Here is a 22,159-nt window from a genome sequence, read left to right on the forward strand (position 1 = left end):
TGCTAACCACTACGCTACTGTGCCGCCCCATGTTTTTTTGCTTATTGTGTTCTGAGTTGTTCTGCCAGGCATTGCGGGCATGCTTTGCTGGCGCCAGAATGTGGGGTGACACTTGCAGGCATCCCCTTCACACCCTGGGGGTTGCTGGTTAACTCAAACAATGCATTTCACTGTATGTTTTGATGTACATGTGTAAATAAACTTAAATCTTGAATCTTGAGCAGCATCTTTGGGGGGGGTGGGGTCGGGGAGGGAAGGAGTCGGCATTTCAGATTGAAACTGCGTCAGATGCTTGGGATTTATCAGTTTTCGGTCTCATCAACTTCAGTAGCACAATTCTTTTAACCAATGCTAAGTTCCTTCTGTTCCTTGTTTTCTGGTACATCTGCTTCTTATTCTGTGTCTTTTTTCTGTGAACAAGATAATCGTAGGATAAGGCAGGTGTGTGGTAATGAGAGCTAATGATCGCAGCCCCACGCATTAACAACAGATATTGTAGCATTGTGTGATACTATATTTGTGCTACTCTAACATACGCGGGCTGTTCCTGCAGGATCTGAAGTCGAGTACCACATCGACACAAGGGCATCATGAACTCCTGTTATGGAGCAGTGCAATTTCTAGTTAATTGTGTGGATGAAAGTACAAATCTATCCTGCGATTAGAGTAACTGACACATGAGAAGGCTTATTGAACAGATGTACTTTTCCTCGGCTAATGATGGGACAATATTGCCAGCAGACATGATGAAAGCTAATGAGTGGACTCAATCCAAAGCCATCATACCTTCCACGGGTGAAAATACCAACAAAAGACATCATAAAATTTAATAATCCTCCATCTTATAAAGGCTGCACATTGACTTTTTCAAAGGCTTTTCCTTCTTGCTGAGATTTCTATCATACAGTGATGATTATCATTCCTTTTTTGGTTAGGTAATGCACAATGGAAGAGAATTGCATGATGGGGTGGCAATTTTCCTTGGCTGTTGCCCTCAATCACCAGCCAACCAGGCTGCCGACATTGTCCTCTAAGCATTTAATAAAAGCAAGTTCTATTCTGAAGGCATCAATCTCCATCAAATTGAAATCTTATTGTTGAAATTTTGGCACTGTGCCCTCTAGATATGAGTTTTCATTCAGATACTCTCTGTGGAAGCAATAGATAGATAGATAGATAGATAGATAGATACTTTATTCATCCCCATGGGGAAATTCAACATTTTTTCCAATGTCCCATACACTTGTTGTAGCAAAAACTCATTACATACAATACTTAACTCAGTAATAATATGATATGCATCTAAATCACTAACTCAAAAAGCATTAATAATAGCTTTAAAAAAAGTTCTTAAGTCCTGGCAGTTGAATTGTAAAGCCTAATGGCATTGGGGAGTATTGACCTCTTCATCCTGTCTGAGGAGCATTGCATCGACAGTAACCTGTCGCTGAAACTGCTTCTCTGTCTCTGGATGGTGCTATGTAGAGGATGTTCAGGGTTTTCCATAATTGACCGTAGCCTACTCAGCGCCCTTCGCTCAGCTACCGATGTTAAACTCTCCAGTACTTTGCCCACGACAGAGCCCGCCTTCCTTATCAGCTTATTAAGACGTGAGGCGTCCTTCTTCTTAATGCTTCCTCCCCAACACGCCACCACAAAGAAGAGGGCACTCTCAACAACTGACCTATAGAACATCTTCAGCATCTCACTGCAGACATTGAATGACGCCAACCTTCTAAGGAAGTACAGTCGACTCTGTGCCTTCCTGCACAAGGCATCTGTGTTGGCAGTCCAGTCTAGCTTCTCGTCCAACTGTACTCCCAGATACTTGTAGGTCTTAACCTGCTCCACACATTCTCCATTAATGATCACTGGCTCCATATGAGGCCTAGATCTCCTAAAGTCCACCACCATCTCCTTGGTCTTGGTGACATTGAGACGTAGGTAGTTTGAGTTGCACCATATCATAGGAGCTTTCCTCTTGACGTAGACTTATGCAAGCATGTAAGTAGTTAATTTATAGCCAGGAGGAGATTGCGTACCACGAGTTTATGAAGTGTGTCAGGTTGCAGCCTCAATTTGAGTTTCTCAAGGGGCTGCTCGTCACGGTCTGGCTGTACTTCAGTCTCCTGATGTGGGGTGGAGGGTTGGTGGGGGGGGAGGGGTCGCTTGGAGGAATCTCCTGGTCAGCATGGCCACTTATGGGTCCAGGTGGTGGGCATTCACGTTTTCTGCCCAAGCTGATGGCCTGCCCCACTTCCGGGGTTACGCCCATGTCCATGAGTCCCTGGAGAAGGAGCAGCCGGTTTCTATGGGGACGAAGGGTGAGTTCGGGAATGGGATTGCCACAGGTGCCCAGGTGCATTCCAGATTGTGGTGACCTTGCCATAATTTTAGTGCAGTACTGTAATCTTGTATTAATGTAATTGTACAGTCACCAAATAAAGCTCCTTTGGAAAAGGAGTTAATTTATTGCAGGATTCAAAGTTGACCTCAGAATCTTCTATTCCCTTTTCAAGAGTGCTAATTTATTTTGAAGATACATTTTATGTTCTTTACATAAACGCCCTCATTTGTTAATGAGATCCAAGCATCAGGTGACCAAAGCATAATGCCGTCCTCATTCAGCGGGAGTCACCAGTGGCTGGGGTGGGGGTGGGGGGGGAGGCGGGGTGTTGAGGTGGAAGTGAAACCAGAGAACTATTGTTCCTCTCACACCCTGAAGTGTGAAGTATTTATACACCAGTTCGTCAGAGTATCCAGTGTTTATTTGTATAACTTTTATTGACATTTGTAACAAAGTTTACCTAGATTAGGGGGGATTTTACTTCTTTGGAAATGGATCCAGAAGCATAATGCTGTTTGGCTGTTGTTCCAAGTGCCCAGTGGAGCTCCCTAACACTCAATTCCTCACAATAACTTGACCCCATTAAGAGATAAATTGAAATATGAGCCAGCTATGTTTCATATGTTTGAATTGATAGCCAATATGTGCAAAAAGGACACCACAGTGTCCATAAACCTACAGTAAAATAACTTGCCTGCCTGTTTCTCAGTCAGGGAGAAGATACATTTCTCCGAGGAGAATTCCAAATTTTGGAATGATCCTTGTGGCTGTACTTAGGTAAAGCTGCCCTCTGGGTAAATATATAAGAAAAAAATGAATCAAGACTTATCATTATTTTTCACAAAGTAGGCTGAAAAATCCGGCAATGAATCTCCTTTATTCAGTGACACCATAACAGGACATCCAGCTGTCATATTGAAATCTCTGTGTTTGTAATGTTTCTCCTGAGTCCATTTAATGCATATCTATACATTGGTTGTTTGTCAATCTTTGTTGATGTGTAGTTTTTCATTAATTCTTTCATATTTCTTTGTTCTACTGTGAATGCACATAAGAAAATAAATCTGAGGGTTGTATATGGTGTACTTTGATAATAAAATTACTTTGAATTTTGATGTGAATCAGATTCTGGATGGCATCATTGTCATCACCAAGAAGTCTATGATGTAAGAAGTTCACAAAAAAGCATCTCCTCCTTGAGATGATTACAAAAGATGTGACTGCAGTCTGGCAGGAGAAACAGAGCAACATTTTCCAAAGTGCTAATCAATAATAGTAGCTCAACAGACATCTGTAAAGTAGTAGAATGGAGACAAAAGATGCTGCAGATGCTGGATATGGTCCTGGTGCAGAGTTCCTTTGCCTCCACCGCATTTGCTCGTAGGACACGGCTTTTTGTTTCAGAACTTCAGAGATGTCCTCCTTCTTCAAAGAAGAGGACTACCTTCCCTCCGCTATTGATGCTGCCCTTACCCACATCTCCTCCATTTCCCCACCATCTGCACTCACCCCATCTTCCCACACCTTAACAATGATAGAGTTCCTCTTGTCCTTACCTACCACCCCATGAGGCTCCAAATCCAATACATTATCCTCCTCAACTTCCACCATATCCTAGGGAATCCCACCACTTAACAAATCTTCACCTCCCCACCTCTCTCCACCTCCACGATTCCCTTGTCTATTTGTCCCTCCCCACTAATCACCCTCCTGGCACTTAGCCCTCAAAGCAGCTGAAGTGATACACCTGCCCATACACCTCTCCCTCACCTCCATTCAGGGTCCCAAACAGTCTTTCTAGGTGAGGCAACATTTCACCTGTGAATTGAGTGGAGTCCTCTTTTGTATCCGGTCCTCCTCTACATTGGTGAGACCCGTTGTAAATTGGGGGATTGCTTTATCAAGCAGCTCACCTCCATCTGCCACAAATGAAACTACCAGATAGCCAGACATTTTAATTCCAATTCCCAATCCCACTCCATCATGTCAGTAGTCCATGGCCTTCTCTTGTGCCAAGATGAGGCCACCCTCAGGCTGGAGGAGCAACACCTTATATTCCGTCTGGACATCATCAGTGGCTATTTCAGGAAACTCACTGGATGCCGCATTACTGCCATTGCAGCAGGGACTACACTTAACTCATTCAATGGCCTCAGTGGCTTTTGTGCCTATAGAGTCTGCAAATGACAATCCAAACGTACAAGTCATTTTGCTCTTTGCAGAACCAAAATGTGATTAACCTTCAGTAAAGGTGACAGGTATGGTGGAGAAGAGAAGATTGTTAGATATTTTTGAGGCTTTGGTTAGAATTGTTAATGCTGCTTTAGCAGAAGAGGATGTTTCTCTCTTCCTCTCTCTAAAAGAAAGCTGTGGGTCTCAATATCATTATCCAAAAATCCTGAGCCTATTAATTCCTTTCTTTCATAGTGGTCTCTGGGAACAATATGAGGTTTGTGTATAAGCAAGAAGAAGCAAGGTCAGACAGGAAACCAAGCCCCACCCTGTCTCATTGGGTCTTCCTACCCCAACCAACACTACACACTCACCCTCACAATACTTCACACTTTTCTTGCAATGATGTTTTAAGGCAATTCCTGAGGATACTCTTCCCTACCACTCCTCCTTCTCACCTTAAGTATTTCTGAAAGTGAGAATCTGTCAAGAACTGGAATGACACACACACAAAATGCAAGAGGAACCAAAAGACCGTAAGACCATAACATATAGGAGCAGAATTAGGCAATTCAGCCCATCAAACGGCTCTGACATTTCCTCATGGCTGATCCATTTTTCCTCTCAATCCCATTCTCCTGCCCTCTCCCTACTATGAGTATTTAAGAAACTGTCAACCTCCACATTAAATATGCCCAATGACCTGGCCTTCATAGCTGTCTGTGGCAATGAATTCCATAGACTCACCACCCTCTGGCCAAAGAAATTCCTCCTCATCTCTGTTCTAAATGGGTGTCTCTCTACTCTGAGGCTATGTGCTCTTGTCCTAGAAACTGGCCAGTCAGGCAGCAGCTATGGAGGGAATAAATCATTGACATTTTGGGCCAAGACCCTTCATCAGGACTGGAAAAGAAGGGGATTGAAGTCAAAATAAGATGGTGGATGAGGGAAAGGATTAGAAGCTAGCAGGTGATAGGTGAGATCAGGTAAGGTTGGTGTGTGTGGGAAAGGGAAATGAATTAAGAAGCTGGGATGGGATGGGTGGAAGGAAGAGGTAAATAAACACAGATTCTACAGTTGCTGAAAATCACCCAGGTCATGCCTTGTTCTCACTGTTACCATCAGGAAGGAGGTATTGAAGCATGAAGGCACACATGCATTGATTCAGGAACAGCTTCTTCCCCTCTGCCATCCAATTTCTGAATGGACATTGAACCAATGAACACTACCTCATACCTTTTTATTTCTATTTTGCACTTCTTATTTAACTATTATATATATATGTAGCCCCCTGGTAAGCCTCAGGCTCGCTCAGCTCGCTCCCGTCTAGGGGGAGCAGCCTTCAGTCCCGCCAAACTGGGTAATCAGCTTGTGTGGATGCTGTGTGATGTCCCCGCCCCGCCAAATAACAGACAGTACACCATATGTGATTAAATGAGTTCACTTTATAGATCTTACTGGAACTATGTACTTAATAGAGATACAATATAAAAGGAAAATTAAAAGGCGCCAAACTTATCGAAGTCCAACCACTTCATGCACAACTGTTGGAGCTCAGTTAACAAAGTCTTCTTGCCACCATTCGATCCGCTCTGACCTCCTCAACCCGCTGCCTGGGACCAACCATGGTGGTCAACCAGACGCTCCACACGAATCTGTCCTCGTCTCCTCTCCTTGCCGAAAACCCTGGGCCTCGGACCCCTGCTCGGGGTCTGTTCCATCGGCCAGCTTACAACATAGCATCTTCTCCCTCTAACCCTCTCGCGCCGTCTCCCCAAAGTCTGCGCAACACTAGCTTACAGACCCACAAGAAAGAATAACATCTATCCCAATTGGTTAACAAATGAATACAATTCTCATTATCAGTAATTATAACCCAAACAAGCTGCGAGAGAAAGCACTCTCTCACTAGTTAACATAACAAAGAAGAATTTTTACTTTTAACGTAACAAAGAAGCCATTTTATAGCCTTAGCAGTAACATAAAAGAAGAAACCTCTTACATATATATTTGCTGTAATCTATGGTAACTTTTTCTATGATTATGTATTGCATTGTACTACTGCTGTGGAGAAGGTGTGGAGGAGGATGGAAGAGGCAGTGTCGAGGTTCATCCCCAGCAGCTGCGTGACAGAGGACTCTCTGATCTACGGGCTGTTCCCAGGGACGTACACCGAGACCAACATCCGGTGCTGCTGGCAGATCATCAACTCGGTCAAAGACGCTCTTTGGTCGGCCCAAAACTTGATGGTCTGCCAGCACACGGAGATGTCCGTGGGGGAATGCTGCCGACTGGCACATTCTCGGCTGCAGGAGTACGTGCTGAGGGACGCGCTCAAACTTGGTGCAGCCACCGCAAGGGAAGGTGGGGAAGGACAGCGGGAGATGAGGGGTAGGTGGGGCGGGGTGTATACCCCTAAACAAGTGCATGTAAATATGGAATAACAGAGTGCCACCTGGGTGGCAAAAAGTGTGGAAATGTAAAGACTGTAATGGAAACATTTGTAAAGGACTGAGAGTCATTGAATGGTTTATTGTACATAATTTTATTTTTGAATAAAGTATATTTTGATTAATAAAAAAAATCAACAAATTTCACGACATATGTTGATGATATTAAACCTGATTCTGATTCCAAATCTTGAGCAACAGATACAAACTGCTGGAGGCACACAGTAGGTCAGACAACATCTATTGTGGGGAATGAACAGTCGGTGTTTGGGCTAAGATCCTTCATCAGGACTGGAAAGGAAAGGGGCAAGAGGCCAGAATAAGAAGTTGGAGGAGGAATGGGAAGGATACAAGCTATCAAGTGATACATGAGTCACAAACAAGAGAAAATCTGCAGATGTGTTGAAGTGAAAGATGAGACCAGGTGAGGGGGACAGTGGGTGGGTGGGGGTGAACTACAGTGGATCGGTTTAAGGTGAGAGGAAGGGGTTCCAAGAGGTAGGTTTCTTTTCACACAGAGAACGGTTGATATCTTGAACAGGCTGCCAGAGGCAGTGGTGGAATCAGATGTAATTGCTACCTTTAAAGGGCATTTACATTTGTTGCTGCTCAAACTGCTGAATTCCTTCAGCAGATTGTTTTACTAAGGCAGCTTTTGTGGGCTGTTATGGCCTTTAAGAGCTGTTACACTTCATTCTGCAGTTATTTTTTATACCTGTTCTACCTCAATACCCTGTGTAATGATCTGATCTGTACAAACCGTATGCAAGGTAGGCTTTTTACTGTTACATATGTCAATAATAAAGTAATTCTAATTCCATTTCCAATTAGACGTATTTAAAAAGAAAAGATAAAGAAGAATACAGTCCTAAAACGGACAAGTGTCATCAATTTCAGTGATAAAACAACTACTATTGGCATTGTGAACTAAAGATCCTGTTTCTGTGCTATGATTGTAGAAATATGATTGAAAGGCAAAGCTTTACTAGGTAGATGGCTTAGTACAGTGTAGTTAGAAGGTTCCAACAGTAGGTTGCCAATCATAAACACATGAGGTTCTGCAGATGCTGAAGGTCTTGAGCAACACACACACCCACAAAATGCAGGAGGAACTCGACAGGTCAGCACCATTAATCTCCTCCATAGCTACTGCCTGATTTGAGGAGTTCCTCCACCATTTTGTGTTTATTGCACAATATGTTCCCAAGTCTGCATCAACTCTTTAAACTTTTAAGTAATTGAAAGCTGACCGTTTGCCCTTGTGCTAATCTCAAATCCGGAAAAGGAGGTCTCCATGGAATGTACATTTTCCATCCTTAAGCTCATCAGTTATATCTTCATAAGTTAAAGTGCTCATTACGCTCAGTAATTCTAATTTAATTCAGACTAATCTTTTATTAACTAAATACAATATAGATTGGTAAAACGATTTAAATAATGCGTGTTTGCAAAAACTCAACAAGGTTTGTTGTTTTCCTTCTTTTTTCAGGTGCCTTTCCAAATAACCATAAATTAAACAACTGAATATAAAGGTTAATTTTCACAACCAAACCAAATCCTTTATTCAGTTCCTTTATACTGAGAAAGAAGATTCAAATTCTGATTCATTTATTTTTCACATGTACATTGAAACATACAGTGAAATGCATCATTTGTGTTCACAACCAACACAACGTAAGGACGTGCTAGGGCAGCCCGCAGGTGTTACAACACATTTCCAACATAGTATACCCACAATGCCACCAACAACAATGGTCAGGAAGTACCTGTACAGGGATGGACACTGTGCACAAAGGAATCCTGCAGCTTGAAAATAGGCTAAAATCCTTCACCAATTCTGATCCGTCGCATTTAATCGTGACTTTTTCTCTTATACAAAAAGTAATTTATAATTTCAACCTGCCCCTAATTAGGCAGAAAAACTAAGTATTAGTAACCATTGGGCAGAGGATAAAACAACTGAATGAATGTACCACCGGGATCAAAGACAGCTTCTATCCCACTGTTATCAGACTCTTGAACAGACCTCTTGTCTGATAAGATGGACTCTTGGCCTCACAATCTACCTTGTTATGATCTTGCACTTTATTGTTTACCTGCACTGCACTTTCTCGGTAGCTTTTATACTTTATTGTTCACTGTTAGTGACTTACATTATTCTAGCTTAATGCACAGTGTAATGATTTGATCTGTATGAACAGCATGCAAGACAAGTTTTTCTTTGTATCTTGGTACATGTGACAATAATAAACCAATCCAGTACCAATACCAAGATGCCTAGGTTTTTGTTCTGGGTCCTTTGAAAGAGGCTGTGGTGTTCAATCTGTAACCTGCCTCTGGTCCTTTGGTCTCTGGATCATTAATAGTCCGGGCCCCTCAGCAAGACACAGCTTTTGGCCAAAAATTCTAACTCAGCATGTATGAGCAATCCAGGGGGTCAGTGTTGAAGTTTTTAAACAGGCTGAAAAAGAAACCCCAAAGAATTAGTTTCTACAAACACAGGCCAACGACCCGGGTTCAGTTTTGCCGCAGTCTGTGAGGAGTTTTTAAATTCTCCCGGTTACTGAGTATTTCCTTTGGGTTCAATGCTTTTTCCAAAGATGTATGAGCTAGTAGGTTAATTGGTCACTTCCCTACTTGCAAGAAAGATATCAATATGATTGAAAGAGTGCGGAGAAAATTTACAAGGCTGCGGCTGGGACTTGAGGACCTGAGGTATAGGGAAAGGTTAGGACTTTATATCCCTGGAGTGTAGAACAATGAATGGAGATTTGATGGAGGTATACAAAATTATGAGGGGTATGGACAGGATAAATACCAGCAGGCTTTTCCCACTGAGGTTGGAGGAGTTTAGAACTAGAGGTCATATGTTAAGGGTGAAAAGTGAAACATTTAAGGGGAACATGAAGGGAACTTCTTCGCTCAGAGGGTAGTGTGAGTGTGGAACGAGCTGCCAGTGAAGTGGTGGAAACTGGTTCAATTTCAATATTGGAAGGAAGTTTGGGTAGGTACATGGATGGGATTGGCATGGAGGGCTGTGGTCCAGGTGCAGATCGACGGGACTAGGCAGAATAATAGTTTGGTCTGGACTAGATGGGCCAAAGAGCCGGTTTCTGTGACGCAGTGCTCTATGACACTACATTGGTGTAATTGGTTGGTGCAGGCTCATTGAGCCAGAAGAGCCTGTTAACCTGCTATATCTCTGAGTAAAAGTAATTACTGTAGTCCTGTATATGGCAGCTCAGAGCTTTGTTATATGCCAACAGAGTGAAGGGGCATTTCATCAAAGGAGGAGTACAATTAAAGGGAAAATTTACATTGATCAAGTTGCCATGGATGTGTTTTATGAATGATAAAGTAATCATAGTTCAGTTCAATATAATTTGCAAGGATCACTGTTGATTAGGGTAATGTCATAGGTTTTAGTTGAAGATCAAATCTGAATACAAAAGTCATAGAAGTATATAAATCTTTATAGTGTCTTACATCATATTAACTTCACTAATTTCACATGTTCACCATATTATTTGAAGTGCTTGTATTTATATTATTTTATTTCTTGCATTCCTCTACTTCAATAAACTTTTAAAGCAGTTTCCTGTTTTGCCAATCTGTTAGCCCATTACCTCAGCTGGACAGCTGCAGGGGGAGCTGAGAGGATAAAACCAGACAGTATTAATGGCATTCCCAGTCTGATTTGTACAACACTGGCACTTTAACTGCTCCAGCCCTCCATTGTGGCTGTTACATTTCTACTATGAGCTCAACCGGGGCACCTCAGTCCAAAGGGATAGAGGGATTATCGTTAACCTCAACAAATTTACATTTTCCTTTCAATTAATGATATTCATTGCACAGGGCAGCATGGTACCGTAGCAATTAGCAAAACACTATTACAGCACCAGCGGTTCCATTTCCACCACTGTCTGTCAGGAGATTTCCTCCTGGCGTTCCAATGTTCTCTGACATTCCAATGATGTAGGGTTAGTAGGTTAATTGGTCACAAGGGTGTAGTTGGCTGGTGTGAGCTTATTGGGCCAGAAGGGCCTTTTTCTGAGCTTTGGCTGTAAATAAGTTTGATGATTATCAGAATTGAACCTCGAAGTGTGTCAGTTTGAATGAATTCTAAATATTCAGTTACTCAGGGGAACGAGTGCCCTGATGAAGGGTCTCAGTCTGAAATGACAACTGTTTACTCTTTTCCATAGTTGCTGCCTGGCCTGCTGAGTTTTTACAGCATTCTGTGTGTGTTGCTTGGATTTCCAGATCAGCAGATTTTCTCTTGTTTGCAACGAGTGTCTCCCATTTTTCCAGGTAATGTCAATATGTTGGCTACTTGATTGCCCATGCGATTCTCTCTATCTCAGTGGCTGATTTTACAAAGGGCTGTTCCTATGTCTGTCTTCCTGTCTTCCAGAATCTATGTGGTGGGTCCCACATATTATCCACAGAGCTAAATCCTCCTTCATTTCAAGTTGCCTCCTGCTTGTCACTCCCACAGGTGATGAGAGAAGAAGCCACTTGCAAGAGCTTGGCCTTAGCTTCACAGCAGCCAAATTAAGAGAAAAGCACTTTTTAAACTTCAGTCTGATTAAAAGCAAGATCACACATCTTTAACAAATGGCATCATTAGCAAGTCTGAGCTGTAGTCTAATTAAAACAAAGTGCCTTGGAAAGTTCAAATTAATTTACTACCAGCTGAAATGGCAAATGTAATTCTTCAAACATGAATCTTATCATTTTTAAAAGCAAACCCTTGTAGTCTTTTTGCTTTCCTTTACATATTTCCTGGATCTTCTTGAACCTTTGGCATGACAATAATTTAATGATGTGGTTAAAGTTTGCTTTAAGTTTTTTGATCTACTTGCATTTTAACTCAAACTGGTGGGTTTTTTTTGGACTAATTGAGCTTTTAGGCTTTGGCTGTGATGCTTCTATGTTTCTAACTGTTTCTTTCTTGCAATAATTTCTCCTCTTTGCTGAAGGACTCAGCTCCCAATTCTGTTTAAAACATTTCACTGGTTAGCGGCTTAGGCATTGCTCAAGTGCAATAAAGCACAATTTTGTTGGTTTTCTACACACGCATGAATTGCAGAACATCACTTTTCTGGTGCATATGCCCTTTTGGGTGTGTTACAAGCAAAATATTCCTGTCTGATTTCTGGCATAAATCAAGAAACAAAAAAACAGCAGATGCTGAAGGTCTGAAACAATGAGAAAACAACAGAAACTGGAAATACTCAGCACATCAGATTGCATCTGCAGAGATCAGAGGAAGGCATATGACATAGGAGCAGAATTAGACTCTTTGGCCAATTGAGATTGCCCCATCATTCCAGCATGACTGATTTATTATCCATTTCAACCCCATTCTCCTGCTTCTTCCCTGTAACCTTTGACACCAAGAACCTATTGCCTCCACTTTAAATATACCCAGTTGCTAGGCGTCCACAACCATCTTTGGTAATGAATTCCACAGATTCGCCACCCTCTGGTTAAGGAAATTTCTTATCATCTCTATTTTAAATGGATGTCTTTGTAGAGCTTCTGTACAGAGGGATTCTGGAATACGTCTGCTTGGTAGGTATGGACATCAAATGATAGCATGTCCTTGAATCGAGTTCAATGCAACCGGGTCACCTTTAAAAGGCAGGTCTCTCTTTTTGATGGAGATTAATACAGAACATGTAATGGGGAGAAGGCAGGAGAACGAGATTGAGAGGGATGATCAAATAGCAGAGCAAAGTTGATGGATCAAATGGCCTAATTCTGCTCCTATGTCATATGGGTTGACCCAGTAGTTAGTAATGGTGACCAGTTAACTACCCAGCTCCTCAATCCTCGCCATTCCTCTTCTGTATAATTTAATTATTTATTTGCTTGACATTAAGAACTTCAAGAACAGCAGGTCTACCCCATCAGCAAGCTTCTTGCTAGTGGAGGAGCTGGACTTATACCGTGGTACTACCTGCTACAGGAGGGCATCGGAGTCGATGCGTGAAGGTCGTGTGCAGTCCAACAGCAAGTGATTGTCTTGGATGTTTCTCTTGCAACCACAAGACCCAGTTGGATATTGATAATGTCAAAACGCTGCAAGTCTACTTCCCTTGTTTATTGGCAAGATAGACAGCAGCAGAGTTGCATGGCCTTAGTTGTAGGGAGGACAAGGCCTCAAGCTGTGGGCTTGCCTGCTGCAGCAGTCCAGGAGAGGAGATGCCAGGAGTGGTGTAGTTCCGTGTCCATGCTGGGTTGGGAAACTGGCCCCTCCTATTGGTGCTACACTCCATTGTTTGATCAGTGGAGTGACAAACTGGATTTTGTGTGAGTATACGTTCGTCTGCAGACGGCTGAGAACTGTTTGCTCTTGCCAATTACACCTATGCACTATCAATTTAAAGGACATGTCACTCAGGAACTTGGGCTATAGATTTATTTTTTGTATGACTATGCTTACGTGCTATCTTATACAGCATGTGCTGTAAATGCCTTCTGCTGTGTATGACTGTTGTTAATGTGTCTTGCATCTTGTCCCTGGAAGAATACTGTTTTGTTTGGCTGTACTCATGGATATTCCTGCATGGTTAAATGATAGCTAACTTATCTATTTGTTTGTTTATTTATTTATTGTAATTTATGGTAGTTTTAATATCTTGCCACAAAACAACAAATTTCATGACTTTATGTCAATGATAATAAACTTGATTCTGATTCTGATTTTGTCCAGTGCCCTGTGTGTCCTGTGAAAAGAGAATCTGGATTGAGAAGGACTTAGCTTCCCTTTCATCTCCTGCCTGACGTCAGAAGCCAGCCTCCTCTGGAGCATGTACTTGTAAAGCAGCCAGGTTGCCGGGTTCAGGGAGAGCAGCTTTATCTCTTTCCCACACAGCAGCTGTAATCCAGAAAAAAAGAGAAAGATAATGGAATACAACAGTTCTGCAAGGCAAAACATTACTCTGAAATATTTTTAAACACCGCATTATTTTATTGGAAGAATTTACCACATCAGTCAGCACTGAACGTTATAAATAGAAGCAGATACCTCTCCTGCCTGTCCACCATCCAGTAAGAATTTGGCTGATCTTTTACCTGAGCGCTGGATGCCTGCACTAATCCTCCTTCTCTTGATCCCTTTCTCTGCTAAATTAATAGGTAAAAAAGACAAGTATGTGAATACCAAGGCACAAAAGGTCACAGACCAAATGCAGTCAAATACTTTCCCCACTGTCAAACATACCTTCAAAAGGCAGAACCTCTAGAAGGCAGCATCCCATCATTAAGGATACCAGCCACCCAGGACATGTCCTCTTCTCAGTACTACCATCAGCAAGGAGGTACAGGAGCCTAAAGGTTCACACTCAACATTTTAGAAATAGCTTTTTCAACATCAGATTTCTGAATGGTCCATGAATCCATGAACACTACCTCACTCTTCCTCTTTTGCACTCTCTATTTATTTTATTGTTATTGTAATTTATAGTAATATTTTATGTCTTGCACTGTACTGCTGCTACAAAACCACAAATTTCATGACATAAGGACACAGTCTCAGAACAGAGGGGTGTCCATTTAGAACGGAGTTGAGGAGGAATTTCTTTAGCCAGCGGGTGGCAAACCTGTGGAGTTTGTTGCCACAAGTCATTGGGTGTATTTAAGGTGGAGGTTGACAGGTTCTTGATCAGTCAGGGCGTGCAAGGTTATGGGGAGAAGGCAGGAGAATGGGTTGAGAGGGATATGGATCAGCCATCATGAAATGGTGGAGCAGACTCAATGGACTGAACAGGCTAATTTTGCTCCTATGTTTTATGGTATTTTATCAGTGATAATAAACCTGATTTTGATTCTGATGGATGGGTGTGGAGCAATACTGTGGTCTGCATGGGCAAAGTGGGCTGAATGGCCTGTTTCTTTCCTGTACGGCTCTGGGACTCTATGACTCTTATCTCTGCCTTTAATGTACTTAAGTGACTGAGAGCCAGAGAGAATTTAATTGATTTGCTACCTCCTCGATGTGAAGAGACTCATCCTTACATTGTCCTAAATGGCCAACAATTTAGAGTCATGGAGCACTACTACAAAGAAAGAGGCCCTGTCACCCATTTAGTCCATGCTGGCCTGATTTTCAGCTTTGTCCCAGACAATAGCCCTCTACACCTCTCCCATCCATGTACCTGTCTAAATTTCTCTTAAATGTAAACACAACAGATTCTGCAGATACTGGAAATCCAGAGCAATACACACAAAATGCTGAACATAGCAGGTCAGGCAGCATTTATGGAGAGGAATAAACAGCCTATATTTGGGGTTGTTCATCAGGACTGGAAAGGAAAGGGGAAGAAGCTTGAATCAGATGGTTGGGGGAAAGGGAAGGGGTACGAGATGGCAGGTGATAGGTGAAGCCAGGTGAGGGGGAAGAAAGGTTGGTGGAGAAGGTGGGGATGAAGTGAGAAGCTGGGAGGTGATAGGTTGAAAAGGTAAAGGGCTGAAGAAGAACGAATTTGATAGGAGATGACCATGAAAGGAAGGGAAGGAGGAGGGGCACCAGAGGAAGGTGATAGGCAGGTGAGAAGGGTGAAAAGAGAGCCAGAAATGGGGAATGGAAAAAAAGAGAAGGCGAGGGGGGAGAAATTACCAGGTTAGAGAAATCAATGTTCATGCTGTCAGGTTAGAGGCTCCCTCATCCTGAGAGTAGGCTCATTGTGACAGAAGATGGAGCCATGGACCGACATGTTGGAATGGAATGGGAATTGTCTGAAATTTTACAATTGAACTCTGTTACGTACCCCGTAACTGGGTCACTTACCAGCAAAGATAAGATAAGAGAGGTCCATTGAAGTCTGCTGGTACTATTTTTTAACAGTATTTATTGATAAAAATACACAAAAATAACATCGATGCAAACATACAGATAAAATACGTCGTCAATACTAAATTTAAAAGTGCGGGTATAATAATAATCAATAAAAAATAGCTCTATCGTTGTCTAGGGGATAATGTATTGTCCGATGGAAATATAAAAGTCACCCAAGTTCATTCAAGCTGCAGCTTTTGGTTGGAGAGAGAGACGGATTAAAACTTGCCCATTCCTTTTATGATGTCAATCCTTCGAGAGCCGTTGGGGCTGATTTCTCCTTTGTTGTTAGCTAAAGCTGTTCTTCTGTGGCAAGGCCCACCAATTCCGAGGCAAATGGAAAAGGACGCACGTGGCTTTCCACCGGCTTCTGCTATTACGCTGTTACAGGAATTCTAGCGTTTCTTCTGGTGCGTCTGAGGGGCTGTTCCCACAGACCCTCTTTTATCCCTACTCACGGGGTCTCAGATGTCAATCAGGGTGGAATGATGCCATCCCCCAACCAGCCCACGTTGCCTGAGGGCCTCCACGAAGCACAGTACTCAATACACAATTCCGTCTCCAAGAGACAATGGCCGTTTCCCGTAGCTTTGTATCGCCAAGGGGCCAAGACATTCCAAACGTCTCTCTCTCATTTCCTGGGTCTCCTGACCTGAATTAATAGTGATCTTGCGATTCTCAAAAAGGAGGGGGCTGCTTTGGGACCCTTCGACCCCTCAGAGTTGGGCACAGGCGTAACAACTCACATCTACTACATCTGCTCATTCCACACTCACACCACCCATTCATTTTGAGGTTGCTACACCCCAGCAATGGGTAAGCATCAGCCCTGCATATTCTCCTTCAGGATTTTACACACTCCCATGACATTACAACCAATTCTTCTGTATTGTTTATACCCAACAATCCCTCTCTTTACCTTTAACAAATTTCATAAATTACTCTAGTGCAGTCTGTTGTAGGGGAAAGAACAGTGAGGGCCAATAACTAGTAAATAGGGAAGTGGATTGTGCCAACGTGGTAACAGAGAAACACAGGTACAAGTGGACACATGGAATGCAGCCGTGACAACACCCAGTTTCAGAAACTTCACCAATTATGTTTTAGTGTGCACCCTTTATCATAAAAGAAAATTGGATTTGCTGTTAGACTGGATTATTATTATATTCTGTAATCAGGACCTAGTCTGCTACTCAATTAAGTCTTGTTGTAGCTGCCACTCTGTTATCAAAATGTAGTGTTACTTGGTAATCCCACCAGCTGAGAATGTAAAAGCCATACCAATTCATGTTCAGGTAGATGAGCTTCGGCTGGTCTCCTGGTACATACCAGTTTTTTAATAAATCGCCTGCTATTTCGAACACTAGCTCAGTGTGATCTTTCAGTTTGCTCCTACGACTCCTTTGATCACAAGTCTATCTCTCTTTCGGTACGGAGACCAGATTACTGGATGCAATTTCTAAGACGATGCTGAAAAGTTGGCTCTTTGCGTAAAACTCTGATGGGGATCATCAGATCATCCCGTTTAGGATTACTGCAGCTGAACTCCACGGTCAGAACCATGGGTACTTCAGTAAGCAACAGTGCTTTCAGATATTTAAAAAATCTATTGATACTCAAAATCGGAGGACCCTGGATTGCAGGCCAGCGTCGTGAGTGCAGTTTCCTTTTATGGAAAAGGAAGTGCGGAAGCTGAGTGGTCTGCAGGTACGATTGGAGTGCAGAGACCTTGGACCCCCACTCCCTGCTGTCGAATGTTCAGTCTCTGGAAAATGAAATTGGAGCTTCTGAGTGATACACCATCAATAACTCTCGGAGACGTGAGGCGAGAGATGGGCTTTTATTAGCTGGAAGAAAGCACTGTCAGCAGCAAGAGACCATCACAAAACATCCTGGAGACTGAGGGAGGAGCAGTGCCTCCAATCGCCTTCATACAGGGGTCTGCGGGAGGAGCCACAGGAGCAGTCAGCAGGGGGGCGTGTCCAGACAGGTATATGTAGCTCAGCACACTGAGCAAGGTTGCAGTACCAGACGGACATCAGCTTTGCTATATTCTGTGGCTGTGTACTACCTTGCTTCCTGCAATCATGGCTCACCCCTGTCATTTTGGAAGCCGCGCTGCAGCCCAAGGGCTTCGCCACCTATCCATTGCAAAGACAGGACAGCTCATCTTTTAAAGGTAGAGGGGGTGGAATATGCTTCATGGTGTACAGACATAGCGGCGGTTCTGAATCAATCCTGCTCAGCCGACCTGGAACATATAATAGTCAAATGTTGTCCATTTTATCTGCCGAAGGAGTTTTCTGCCATCATCCTATTTGCAGTGTACATTGCACCCCTGGCCACTGGCCAACGTCAGGTTCGCATTGGAGCAGCTGAACACCGCGATCAGCAGTCACAAAGCAGCACAGCTTGATACCTTCCCTATCATTGCAGGGATCTTAGCCAAGGCAGAGACTAAAGACTGCAGCACCAGTAGTGAGGACCAAGAAGGTATGGTCAAGGGAGGTGCAGGAATGTTTATAGGACTGCTTTGAGTCGGTGAATTGGACAATATTTAGGGATTTACCTTCGATTCTAGATGAATATGCCACAGTTGTCATCAACTTCACCAAGACGTATGTGTATGTATGTGTGCCTTCAAAAACATATTGTGCATACCCAAACCAAAAAGCTGTGGATGAACAAGGAAATTCATAGTTTGCTGAGGCTAGATCTGTGGCATTCAATACCGGTGATCCAGAACTACACAAGAAGTCTTGGGCTGCCGGTGGTGGTGGTGGAGGCAGAAACAATAGGGTCTTTTAAGACACTCCTGGATGCTTAGAAAAATAGAGGGCTATTGGTAAAGCCTAGGTAGTTCTAAGGTAGGGACATGTTCGGCACAGCTTTGTGGGCTGAAGGGCCTGTATTGTGCTGTGGGTTTTCTATGTTTCTAAGTCCAGGTACGGCCTATGGAAAGTTATTTTAAGAGCAAAAGAACAATTCCAATTAAAGATAGAGATGGAATCAGATGCACATCAGCTCTGGCCAGGTTTGCAGGGTATGACTTCCTACAAGGCGAAACCTAACATTGTGAATGGCTGTTTACTGCTGCCGCAAAACAAATCTCACAACATACATTATGACAGCAATATCAAACCTGATTCTGATTCTGATTTTGAAATCAGAACTTTAATTTGTGTCATTAAAATTCACTGTACAGAACATCTTGGGAATTTGGCCCATAGTCTGAAAATAAAGAGTAAGCCACAATTCTTAAACATTAAGTCAGAAACAGTGAGTAAAGAGATAGAGCGGACATGCATCAATTACAATCACAGCTACTTTTATTGTAGACAAAGAGAGTGCCATTTTCTAAATTCAAGACTACACTGGGACAGTATTAAGATGAAAGACCGACTTGTATACTTTTTGAGTTAATAGTTGTTAGAGGAATATGAGCCAAGGAATCTGGAGAACTCCTTGCAGTAGTGCATAGAATGCCCGAGGATAGTTAACATCCACAGCACCATGACAACAGACCGATGAAATCCAGGTTTAATGTCTCTCTCAAAACATGAGAGGAATATTTCCCAGCATCTATTAGGCTGTGAATTCTGAAGCACAGTGACATGTCTGTCGTAGATCTAACATGAATATTTCTGTGTTGCGTTCTCTCACGTGACGTTGGTTAGACGTTGTTAGAACAAGAAAGAATTTCTGCTGGCTTTCGGCAAATAGAGTTGCTCCCTGCCAGTCCCTCACCATGGGATCTTTTACCAGAATGACTTTATCATGACTGCATATTTATTTTCAGAGGTCTCTACATTTTAACATAGAACACTACAACAAAGTACAGGCCCTTCAGCCCACGATGTTGTTCCGATCATTTAACCTACTCCAAAATCAATCTAATGCTTCCCTCTCACATAGCCCCCATTTTTCTTTCCTCAACGTGCTTATCTAAGATACACCCTGTTTTGATCCTAAATCGCACGGATTCTAGATGAATTGTCACACTAATTGATCTGTGCTTAGTCAGGCCAAAGAAATGTGTGTGCAACTGCTTCTCTAGACTGCTGGTGGATGCATTTATGTTCTGCTGAAGTTGAAGTGTACAAGTTACTGAATGGTGAAGGCACTTGCACAGCGCTGCTGGGAAGGGAGTCCCGGATTTCGGCTGAAGCCACTGCTGAGCGGATGACCCAGCCAACAGCAAGAAACTCTGAAGAGCCATGCTTCGGCTAATCCTCTGTCCTGACTCTGACCGGAGCTCGGAACTCCTGGAGAAGCAGCATAAAAACAGCCTCCCGCCGATAACGGAATGAGGAAATCCCACGGAGTTTAGGAACTTAAACATTGCTCTCCTCTCTCACCATTCCTTCATTCTCCTAGAACATCCAATCAGTGTGGGAATACCAGAATCAGAATTATTATTATTGACATGTCTTTAAGTTTGTTCCTTTTATGGTAGCAGCACAGTGTAAGGCATAAAAAGTTCTCAGGCAGAGAGGAGGTACAGGAACTGGAACACACACACACACACACACACACACACACACACACACACACACACACACACACACACACACACACACACACACACACACACACACACACACACACACACACACACACAATGTTCTTCCTCTTTACCGTCAGATGTCCAGATTTCTGAATCATTAATGTAAACTACCTCATTATTTTTGCTCACTTTTTGCACTATTAATTAATTAATCAATCAATCAATCAATCTTGCAGCCAATCTGCCTATTAATTAATTATACAAACCCCATTTCCAGAAAAGTTGGGATATTTTCCAAAATGCAATAAAAACAAATATCTGTGATATGTTAATTCACGTGAACCCTTATTTGACTGACAAAAGTACAAAGAAAAGATTTTCAATAGTTTTACTGACCAATTTAATTGTATTTTGTAAATATACACAAATTTAGAATTTGATGGCTGCAACACACTCAACAACCTCACGCTGGGGCTATACGGCGTTGAGGTGCTTCCCCTGGGTGGTGGATGGAGGATCCCTCGTGTGAGGGGTGCACCGAATAATATGGAAGAAGGTGCCACGAACCAACATAGCCTAGGAGAAGAAACTCCGATTCCAAACCCAGGTAGATAGGACTCGTTAGCCTTGGATGGCAGCCTATCTAGGAGAGGGTAAACTCTGATTTCAAACCCGGGCAGGTGGAGCTCGTTAGCATGAAAATGCTATCGCCTAGGGGAAGGTGACCCCGACAGAAAACCCCTGGTCCTCCAGGTTGGGGGTTGTGCAATGGGCTAACAACCCGTTCACGTAAAACAAGCAATTGTTACAGAAACCGTCAACAGATTGTCAACAACTAACCCAGATCTCGGGAAAAGCAGGGCCCCATTCAGGAGGCTGATGACGCGCTGCAACCAAACCTGTCAGGAAGCTGCAGGGATGACAACCCTCCTCCACCCGAGGAAAACCGTAATGGAGGCTCCAAAGCTGCTCTCACAGAAGAAATCTATCCTAATCGGAACATGGAATTTGAGATCACTTTGGGAGAGGCAATGAAGGAAATGAACCGATACCACCTCACACTCTTGGGCATGTGCGAAGCAAGGTGGAATACTTTTGGTGAGACCAAACTGCAGACGGAAGAAACTCTGCTCTATTCCGGCAAAGAAAAAGAGGAAGACCCGCATGAGGCTGGTGTGGCCCTGATGTTGTCCAAAGAAGCAGCCAGAAGTTTGATAGAATGGGAACCAGTGTCCGACCATATCATCACAGCCAGGTTCGAGTCCAGATTCCAGAAGGTATCCATTATCCTGTGCTACGCCCCAACTAACAACGCAGAGGAAGAAGAAAAAGATCTCTTCTACATCCAGCTTCAAGCAGTAGTTGGAAAGGTACCTAAGCAAGATATGTTGATCGTCATGGGAGATCTGAATGCCGAAGTAGGCAGCGATAACACTGGCAGGGAGAGAGAGATGGGCCAGAATGGTTTGGGGAATATGAATGAAAATGGAGAACTCCTTACCGACTTCTGTGCCTTCAACGAACTGACCTTTGGAGGTACCCTCTTTCCCCACCGACGCTGCCACAAGATAACCTGGGTCTTGCCTGACCATCAAACAGAGAACCAGATTGATCATGTCATAGTCCGCCAGCGCTGGAGAAGTTCATTGCAAGATGTGAGAGCCAAAAGAGGAGCAGATATTGGATCTGACCACCATTTGGTTGTTGCAAAGCTGAAGATGAAGCTGTCAGCCAAGAAGAAGCAACAGAACACGCGAATAAAGTTTGATGTTAGAAAACTACAGACGGAAGAGAACAAAAAAGATTTCCACATTGCCTTGCAAAACCGCTTTGGG

At 43.0% G+C, this 22,159-nt stretch overlaps 1 protein-coding gene across 1 annotated transcript in view; it reads left to right on the plus strand.

Annotated features, from left to right (window-relative positions):
- The first annotated feature begins 2,191 nt into the window (after positions 1 to 2,191).
- The window catches only part of LOC140734024 (uncharacterized), a 121,559-nt gene continuing 101,591 nt past the window's right edge, over positions 2,192 to 22,159 (plus strand). Inside the window, 2 exon segments of the mRNA XM_073057603.1 lie at positions 2,192 to 2,359; positions 21,185 to 22,159. Coding sequence (XP_072913704.1) covers positions 2,192 to 2,359; positions 21,185 to 22,159 — 1,143 coding nt within the window.

Source organism: Hemitrygon akajei, chromosome 10, assembly GCF_048418815.1.
Source record: "Hemitrygon akajei chromosome 10, sHemAka1.3, whole genome shotgun sequence".
Taxonomy (NCBI): domain Eukaryota; kingdom Metazoa; phylum Chordata; class Chondrichthyes; order Myliobatiformes; family Dasyatidae; genus Hemitrygon; species Hemitrygon akajei.